This window comes from Musca domestica, unplaced genomic scaffold, assembly GCF_030504385.1.
Source record: "Musca domestica strain aabys unplaced genomic scaffold, Musca_domestica.polishedcontigs.V.1.1 1, whole genome shotgun sequence".
Classification (NCBI taxonomy): Eukaryota; Metazoa; Arthropoda; class Insecta; order Diptera; family Muscidae; genus Musca; species Musca domestica.
In genome coordinates, this window is record NW_026712114.1 from 15,271,508 (window position 1) to 15,282,019 (window position 10,512).

General features: G+C 41.1%; 1 protein-coding gene across 1 annotated transcript; it reads right to left on the reverse strand.

The window, feature by feature from the left end:
• Positions 1-976: 976 nt before the first annotated feature.
• Positions 977-9,615, reverse strand: LOC131801220 (uncharacterized). The gene is made up of 2 exons (XM_059119524.1): positions 9,091-9,615; positions 977-2,368 (listed from the first exon to the last, which is right to left on the reverse strand). The coding sequence occupies exon 2, from the start codon at positions 2,366-2,368 to the stop codon at positions 1,670-1,672; it is 699 nt and encodes a 232-aa protein (XP_058975507.1). The 5' UTR covers positions 9,091-9,615; the 3' UTR covers positions 977-1,669.
• Between the last annotated feature and the right edge of the window lie 897 nt (positions 9,616-10,512).

Consider the following 10,512-nt stretch of genomic DNA (forward strand, 5'->3'; position numbering starts at 1 on the left):
TAATGGGATGTGTGAAATAAAATGAGAATCTGATGCCTATTTCGCGTTTTATGACCATCATGGATATTCAAAATGTTGACCCTTTGTAGGGTATGTAGTAGAAAGAATGGTCCGATCTCTACCGTTTTTATAACAAGATCTTGTATTGATGGAAATATTCAGATGTGCTAAGGAATGGAATCGGATGTTAATACCACGTTTTGTGAGCTTCATGCATATTTAAAATTTTTGAATCTATGTATGGAAGTTACAAGAAGTTGTGGACCGATATATTCCATCTTCACAGCAGACCTTGGGTTAATAAAAATATTGCGATATGTGTAATTTGATGATAATCGGACTCTTCCATCAATACCATTTTGTAAGAGTTATAATTATTCAAAATGTTGGCGCTTTGTGGGGGAGGTACTTGATAGAGTGGATCGATATTGTCCATCTTTGCACCTGACCTAGGACTGATGCAAATTTTAGGATTTGCAAAGTTGGAGCAAAATCGGATTATACTTTCTCTTTCAGTGCAATAAAATACATATATATATTTTTTTTTTTTTGAAAATTTTGACCTTTCGTGGGGGATGTACCAGAAGGAGTGGGCCGGTGTTGCCCATATCCGAACTTGGTCTATGTTTGATAATAATATTACGATGTGTCAATTTTGCACCAAATCCCTTCGAGTGTTATCGTGCGCACCAGCCAGACCGACAGACAGACGGACGGACGAACATCGCTAGTTTGACTCCAAATGTCCTGAAACGGATTTGGTCCAAAGGGACCAAGGATCTGAAACAGTTATTTCGATAAGGCACGTTTTGGCCGTATCATATGATATATACCCTCTCTAGCCATATGGTTGATGGTATAATAATATTATAATACTTTTTTCCGAATTCACTCTGTTCTCAGCACAAGTCTACTCTTGTAAGGTATAAAATGGTTTATATTATCGCACATTTCTCATTTTCTTTTTGTTGACGGGACAACTTTGCTACAGTCGGTCACCACGGAGTCAATTTCCCTGATCGACTGGTTACCTGCACTTCTGGCTCGGGTAAATGCTCCTACTTGTGCAAGGGTTCCTTTGCAGCCTCAACAAATTATGTCTCAATACGGTCTGCTACCACTGTGTCGATCGTTGCTTTACAATAAAACGCACAATAATTTTTACTTCACTTTTATTGTTTTGTACAATTCTGGGCACAATTTTATTTTAACGACCTTCTTGGTCAAAGGCAAAAAAACGACAATGATAAAAAAACTTCGAAAACTAATAGAAGATGCTGATTCTTCTTCTTCTCATCGAACCCTTGTTCTTACTCTGAGAGCAAGAGAGCAGGAAAATATTGATCAAAGCAGAACCAGTGATATGGCATTGCCAGTATAGAAAAAAAGGAGAGACGACGTACATGGGAATTGCCTTCGAGGGCGAACATTAGTGCTGCGCTTGTAGCGCTTTTCCCATGAACATCTTCCCCCCCTTGGGACAAGGTCCCAACTAAAGTATACTATGAAATTAATTTTGACATTATATAAAACGTTAGAAAATTAGAAAAAACTAAACAAATTAAAAATTAATAAAAATAAGGAACCAGCTCCACGGTCTTCAGTCTTCATGGTATCGTAACAAATACTGATAACTTTCATCGGGTAAGTAGGAATTGTTGGGAAACAGTTACTTCTTCCGGGCAACGTCGCCGAAAAAGGTCCAGCCAAAGATGGTGTTTTGAGCGTACGGCATGCCTGGTTCAATGATGGGTAGGCCCAAGAAAATTCCATTAGATGCTGATTTTCCCAAGACCACATTATACTTTCCCGGTGTTTCAAAATGGGGATCCGCTATCGCCTTCTTTGGGTAAACTTTTTTTACGCACTGCAAATCGACGGCGTGACGTGGCGATAACAACTCGGACTCAAGCTCGACGTTAAGTTTGGCGGTGTACGTCCGAACATTGTTGTTTGTCGATGTCAGCACAACAGTGGCAGGGCTCGGGTACATCACAAAATTGCTGGGAGAGCCCAGTTCGAGTGAGCTTTCATCGTAAAGAGGGTCGATAAGGACACGAACTTTCCTTGGTGTTTCATCCAGTCCCGGGAGATGCATCATGACTTCGGCGGTCATACGCAACCAAACCTCCCGGTTAACATCAAGAGGGTGCAACCAGGTGTGATGGGCCAAATTGCATACCCGACAGCCTTCGTTCCAAGGGCAAGTAATAACGCGATGACCCAGGCCAAGACAATTTACGCAGCCTTGATACTTGCGCACAATGGCGTCCTTCGCTGAAGGCGTCGCCTGAAGAAAGCTGCGACAGTGTCGGAAAGAGTGCCGAGTGTGACAAAGTGGGCACTTAAAGGCATTATTGTAACTCATCTGTAAGAAAGGGTAAGGCATGGTTAGGCGACAATAAAATGGGTAAACGTATTTTCATAGAGTAAGACATCATTAAGTGTGACAACGTAAGCTGGTCTATAGAGCATAGTTTATTCGGGACGAGGAAGGAGTACTAATTTGTGTACAGGACGCGTTATCACGCCGTTCAGGGTTTTCAAGTCCACCACTCGAACCCTATTGTCCTGTCCAAAGTGTAATTTTACCACGCGACCCATGCGCCACTCATTTGGAGCAAGTGAGTCAGAATGTAGCACCACAATATCATTAAGTTGTAGATCGTTTTGAGCCACTTTCCACTTAGTGCGTTTATGGAGCTCCTTGAGATACTCCATTTTCCAGCGCCTACAAAATTCTTGAGAAATCAACTTTATACGTCTCCAACGGTTCAACAAGGACGTTTTATTTTCGACTTCGTCGGGCTCAGCAAGAGACAACAAAGGACCGCCGATGAGGAAGTGCCCGGGAGTAAGGGCGCTAGGGTCATCTATGCCATCGGTTAAGGAAGTAAGTGGTCTAGAGTTAAGGCACGCTTCTATGCGGGCGAGTATAGTGGAGAGCTCCTCGAATGTATGTCGTATCTGCCCTGAGATTTTCTTCAGGTGCATTTTGCAACTTTTAACCCCTGCCTCCCACAGGCCACCCATATGTGGAGCTGCGGCAGGATTAAAGTGCCATTCTAACTTCTGAAACCCGTATCGAGTAACAGAATCGTCTCTGGTTTCTGATATAATCTTCATGAGGTTGGATCGTATTTCGCGATCAGCACCCACGAAATTCTTACCATTGTCCGAGTATATATGACGGGGACAACCACGCCGGGCAACGAATCGAGCAAGAGCGGCGATAAACGCCGGGGTTGAAAGGTCGCTGACCGGTTCCAAATGGATCGCCTTGGTGGCGAAGCAAACAAACAGACAAATATAACCTTTCGAAATGCGGCAGCCTCTACCACTAAAATTCTTAATTTCCACCGGGCCAGCGAAATCTACCCCAGATGTGGAAAATGGTCGGGATATTGTAGTCCGTTCTGGAGGAAGGGCAGCCATTAGCTGTGTTTGTCGTTTCTTTTGAGCCAGAACGCACTTCGTACAATTTCGGTAACGAGTTTTCACCAAGTTCCGGCCTCTTATGATCCAGCATTCGAGGCGTGTAGTAGCCAGAGTTAGCTGAATGCCACCATGGTTGGTAAGACGATGAACAAAGTCAACGTACAGTGCGGCGAATCTGCTCTTATGGGCCAGAATAATTGGATACCTTTCATCGTACGATATTGAAAGGGCAGAACTCAACCTTCCGTTGGCTCGAATAAGGCTGTCTTTGTCGAGAAAAGGGTTTAGTGACAAAAGAGGGCTCCCAGACTCAATCTTCTGATTTTTAAGGAGGCAATCATATTCCGAGGGGAAATGGATTCTCTGTGACACAGACATCAAACGGCGTCGGGCAAAACTAATTTCATCCGCTGACAACCTTACGGTATCAAAACACGTTGTCTTCTTGGCTTTCCCGTGCGTTCGGTTGAAAAAGCGAATTATGTACCCTACAACATGAGTTGCTGTGGATAGACAAGAAAATCGTTCTAATATATCTTCCTCCACGGCAGATCGAGCAAAATGAACCTTTATATGTTTAGCCTCCAATATTGTTTCAGATATCACCACACCAGACGGCCATCTATTTTCGGGCGATTTGAGCCAGGATGGTCCATGCCACCACAGACCACTCTCCTTTATTTCTAAAGGAGTCCGCCCCCGGGTTGCCAGATCTGCCGGATTTTCATCCGTAGGAACATGATGCCAGTCACTTCCTATTTTCTCCTGGATAATAGAAACTCTATTTGCGACAAACGTTGTCCAAGAGTATGATGGTTTCTTGAGCCAAGCTAGTACAATAGTCGAGTCTGACCAAGCAAACAAAGATGTCTTTTGAATATCCAATTGAGGCAAAACTGAATCTACTAACTCCGCAAGCAGCAAGGCGCCACAGAGCTCTAATCGAGGTAGCGACATCTTCTTCAAAGGGGCAACTTTAGATTTCGCAACGAGCAAATTCGAAAAAATATTATGTCCCACTTCAACTCTCAAATACAACGCTGCTGCATAAGCCGACTCCGACGAATCACTGAACCCGTGTAATTGAACATTGCAGTCAGCAGAGTAATTTACCCACCTTGGTATTCTAATTTCTTCAATTCCAACGGAAGTTGAGACAAAGTTCTTCCAGCTTAATAAGGTATGTGGCTTTAGGGGGTCATCCCATCCAACATCATCGAGCCATAATTGCTGCATGAGAATCTTCGCAGTTATTATAATTGGGGAAAGCCAACCCAAAGGATCAAAAATCTTTGCGATAATGGACAACACTTGCCTCTTAGAATACGAATTTCTTTCTGGAATTTTGTCCATAACAAAGTAGAAACTATCTACCGAGGCGTTCCACCGAATACCCAACGTCTTTGCAGAGCTTTTGTCGCCGAGCTCCAGAAATTCCTCATTTAAAAGTTTTTCACGAGCCAGACCCTTCAGAATTTCTTTGGAATTGGACGTCCACTTTCGAAGCTCAAATCCACCTGATTCAAGAATTTCTATCAATTCTTCCTTCGCTTTCAACCCCTGAGAAACAGTATGAACGCCTACCAAAGCATCATCGACATACATATTATTTCTTAGAATTTTTGAGCCAATTGGAAAACGATACTCTTCGTCATCCGCCAATTTTAAAAGAGTTCTAAGAGCCAAGTATGGGGCGCAATTGACACCAAATGTTACCGTCTTCAATTGGTAATCAGAAACTTCTTCGTCTGGGCAAGTTCTGAACAGAATACGCTGGTACTTAGCATGTGATGGATTGATCAAAATTTGACGATACATCTTAGAAATGTCTGCATTAAATACATATTTGTATAAGCGCCAATTTAATACCAGAGAGATAATGTCTTTTTGAAGGGAAGGTCCAACATACAACACATCATTTAAGCTTTTGCCATTAACCGAGGCACATGAAGCGTTAAAGACTACTCTCAGCTTCGTAGTCACGCTCTCAGGCTTAAAAACGCCATGATGAGGCAAATAAAAACAGTCCTCGTAGTTTACAAAGTGTTCTATCTTCTCCATATGTCCCAGAGACAAATATTCTAAAATCACCTCATCATAATCCGATTTTCGTTTTGGATTTCTCAGTAACGACGTCTCATTCCGCAAATATTGAGTAAGAGCAACGTATCGGCTGGACTTTGATGCAAAAGAAAAAGGAGGATCGTCTTTAAAGGGCAAGTTCACGGTATATCTTCCATCAGAGCCTCTGGAAGTCGTACATCGAAAAATTTCCTCGCACTTCTGTTCCTCTATCGAGGTAGTTGAAACCTTGGGAACCTCTTCAATTTCCCAGAACCTAGCTAGCTGGTCTTGCACTGACACTCTAGTGCAATGGGAAACACTCATTGAAGTCGGATAGAGCAAATTGGTTGCTGGGCCAGTCAATACCCACCCAAACACGGTCTCTTGAGCTAAAAGTGAGCCAAAGATATTTTTCCTAACTCCACTGAGCAAGATAATTGGGTAAATGTTTCCACCGAGCAATACATCTACTTGGCCACCTCGATAAAACGTTGGATCCGCAAAATCTAGATCCGGTAATTCGTCCATACGAATCTTATCCAAAGGCTGTGTGGGTATATTTCCCGTTATTTCTGGGACCACGAAGGCCTCCAAGTCTAGCGTGAAAGAAATATTTTTCACCGAACCAATTCTAATAGATGCTATTTTCGAGCATTTCGTTAGATGTTGACCGCCTAAACCAGAAATTTCGGCAGAGACAAGGCTTGTTGGTAACTTTAGCATTTTTTGCAACCGAGAGGAAATAAAAGAGTCATCCGAGCAAGGGTCTATTAGCGCACGAACTTTGTATGGAATTCCATTCCTTAAAATGTTTACCCATGCTGTGGCAAGCATTGTTCTATTTGAGACAGAGGTATGGAAGGCCCGAGGATTAGATAGAGTTGTTGGACCCGAAGATATATTTGGACTCACATTCGACATTTGAGACAAATCTGAGGTGTTGGTTGAGTTTGCATCATTACCTTGAGTAATTGTATTCTTATGAAGAAGACTATGATGCTTTGATTTACATTTAGAGCAACCCTGAGACCGGCAGTCCACCACTCGATGGCCCAATGCCATACAATTAATGCAACGATTTTCCCTTTTAATGATATTTAATCTATTTCTGAAGTCCATATTTAGGAATTTCGGACAAGATTTCAAGGGGTGAGTGTCCTTACACAAATTGCATTTATTCTCATTCACTTTGGTATGGTGGACTCTAAACTGTCTCAATTTTTCATATTGATTGTGCTTTGGGCGAGAACCTTGTCCTACTTGTACCCCATTCGAACAAGTTATATCTGACACACTTTCCAATGCTTTAAATCTCTCCGTGAGAAATTTATTCAAGTCATCCCAGTGAGGCATTTCTGTCTTATTATGCAAAGACTGCTCCCATAGAGAAAGAGTAAGTTTCGGTATTTTCGTAGAGCACAGATAGACAAATATAGGGTCCCATGACTTCACATCAATTTTATATAACTCAAGGACCGCTATGCAATTAGTAACGTCTCGTTGCAGTTTCTTTAGGCCACATGCCGATTCTTGCCCACAATGAGCAAGATTAAATAAATTCCGCAGCTGAGTATTTACTAGAATTCTCTTATTTTCATATTGGTTCCTCAAATTGTCCCAAGCAATAGAGAAACCTTCGGCTGTCAACGGAATATGGCGATTTATTTCTCTTGCCTCTCCACTTGTTTTTTGGAACAGATGGTAAAGTTTCTCGACAGAGCTAAGTTTTCTATTATTGATATAAATGGCCGTGAACAAATCGCGAAAACTGGGCCATGACACATAGTCCCCATGAAAAACCTCCGTGTCACACGGCGGGACTGAAATTGAGGCAGACACTTTTTGGTTTTGAGCAATTGGTACAACCTTTACTTTTTCCTTCCATTCCCCCAAGATGTTAATGCACCTAACGTAACTCTGATGAGCAAGTTTTTTATTAGTTTTTATGGTCTCCTTATTTTTCTTATAGCTCTCCGGGTCAGAGGTACAAGCTTTCAGGGTTTCCCTCCATTCTGTCCACAAACTGTGAAGCTCTGATTTTTCAACATCAATTGCAGAATCGTTGAACCCTGAGGAATCAGTCTCCTTTAAATTTTCTTCAAAAGAAATAATTTCCTCACATTTATTCAAAAAGTCTTCTAGACTTGCCATTTTCATCGAGCAAGCTTAAAATTTTCGATCTAGCAAAAAATTCGAAGGCGATAATCTCGAAAAATTATTGATGGGGAAATGTCCACTGCTCCTCCAGAGGAAGGTTTCTATTCTAATTTTCGAACAATTTGTTCCAAAAAGTTCACAATAAAACGTCCAATCTCAGCAGACAAGAGCACTCAACAACCGTACCCTTGAGTTTTGAATGTTTGTAACGTCTTCCGTAAGTCTCCAAACGAGCAAGTTATTTTACAGACCGACGATAAAACTTCAGCATTTATCAATCATAAATTGAGAACGATTACTCCACTATATCTATTCCCCAATAATTGAGTAAGATTTAAAAACTTTAATTTGTACTTCTTGTAAAGTTTTAAACGAGCAAATTATTTAATGGTGTGCCAACAAACAGTCCAAATAATGTTCATTCCAACAATGAATTGTCAATGTTTTCTCAATTAGAGATTTTATTTTTTTTTTTTTTTTTTTTTTTCCTTTTTTTTTTTTTTTTGAGCAAGTCTCTATATTACAAATAGATGCCTCTGACCCACAGAGTCGAATATACAAAAGGGCAAAATCCACTAACAACAAAATTGCTCTTCTTTTATTGTGTAAAGTAATTCCAAACTTTACCTTCACTATTTTACGCCGTTACACACCACTGTGTATGTAGCAATAATTTTTTTGTTTTCTTCTAATAAGGTGGATAACCAAAGAGTCAATGTTACTCTTTCCACTTATTGTTTGCTTCGTCTTATCTCCTTCGAGAAAATATAGTTCTTCATACACTAGCAATCAAAATCAATGCAAATGAATATGAGTCAGGGCAGCCGCCAATGACAAAAACACCAATAGAGCCCAACCAAATTAGATAGAGACAATGCAACAACTATGCAGAGCCACCAGCGCACAAGCTGCGAGCCACCAAATCATAAACAGCAACGGCGCAACAGCAACACTGCATAGCAGCCAACGCACAAGTGCTGAACCACCAACGCACAAGCAGCGAGCCACCAACAACATAAACAATGCCAGTGCGTCTAACGTACGGACAGCGCGCCACCAATGCACAACAACACTGCTTTGTATGTTATGACAGGCGAAGAAATTTTGCCTATTATGTAGATTTACAGGCAAACGGCAAGCACACAAACAGCGAGCCACAAAAAAGTACAACAACAATGCTGTATAGTCCACAAGAAGGCAGGCAAAGAAATAAACAAAGTGCTGTTACAAACAACAACACAATCAAGGGCCAAAGAGTAAGGCAGCGGCAAGGCTCCAAAAATATTCCAACGGTACCAAATGAGTCAATAACCTTAGCTACCCTTGAATATTTTTAGCAAGGTTATGTAACGGGACCACGACAATAGATCCAGTTTTCGCTCTTCACCACAATTCCAATTTTTTTTTTCTCAAAAAATTGCCGGTACTTACTTTTATTATTTTTTCCAAATTGCCGGTTGAGAAGGACCAGATGTTGACGGGACAACTTTGCTACAGTCGGTCACCACGGAGTCAATTTCCCTGATCGACTGGTTACCTGCACTTCTGGCTCGGGTAAATGCTCCTACTTGTGCAAGGGTTCCTTTGCAGCCTCAACAAATTATGTCTCAATACGGTCTGCTACCACTGTGTCGATCGTTGCTTTACAATAAAACGCACAATAATTTTTACTTCACTTTTATTGTTTTGTACAATTCTGGGCACAATTTTATTTTAACGACCTTCTTGGTCAAAGGCAAAAAAACGACAATGATAAAAAAACTTCGAAAACTAATAGAAGATGCTGATTCTTCTTCTTCTCATCGAACCCTTGTTCTTACTCTGAGAGCAAGAGAGCAGGAAAATATTGATCAAAGCAGAACCAGTGATATGGCATTGCCAGTATAGAAAAAAAGGAGAGACGACGTACATGGGAATTGCCTTCGAGGGCGAACATTAGTGCTGCGCTTGTAGCGCTTTTCCCATGAACACTTTTAACTCCTGCCTGCCTGTTAATTCATTAGCCAATCACCATTCTCATATCAAAAAATTCCATCGAATCGAGTCAAACGTCTGTCTAATCGATATCCGCTCTGGTCACATTCACAGACAGATCGTGATGGCATCTATCTTAAGAATACAAAAATTCTCTGCATTAATCTCGCAGAACATTTATCGACGATAAGAAATAACAATGGTGTAATGAACATTATCTGACCATCCAGTTAAGTCTCATAAATTGTCATTCGACGGGAAGGTCGTGTGCTGTGACAAGGAGCAACAGCAGCAGCAGCCGCATTTCCGTCTGTCACAAAAATTCCTAAGAAATTCCTCGAGTATGTTTGCTGGCGTGTACAACATAAAATATCAGGTCGCCATCAGAAGTTTTTGTGCCCAATATTTGAGGGTAGGAATAATGAATGAAATAAAAAGGAAATGCTACTTAAAATGGCACACCAAGTTGGTAACAACAATTGGGTATTGTGTCGAGAAAATAAACGGTCAAGATTCGACCAATGAACGTAGGAATGATCACAAAATTGTCGCCTTGATAAACATGGATGAAATTTGCTAGTGTATGTGTGTGTGATAGAAGCGAGGTGTACCAGACCAATGCAATGAACATTTGTTGTGTTATATCAATTTTATTTAAAGTACAACATATGCGACAGACACTGTTTAAATAAATTGCATGAGGCTACTTTCTAGACTTCCATGAGAAAATATTTTGGTGTTCTATGAACTTATCTTCCTCTTGCCTTCAATACGAAGATGAGAATAGTTTCTCGTCTTCCATGAGAAGAGCTTCTCTACTTCCATGAGAAGAGCTTCTCGTCTTCCATGAGAAGAGCTTCTCATCTTCCATAAGAAAAG

Excerpts from the sequence above, each read along its gene's own strand:
- LOC131801220 (XM_059119524.1), bottom strand. The coding sequence starts at position 2,368 with ATGAGTTACAATAATGCCTTTAAGTGCCCACTTTGTCACACTCGGCAC.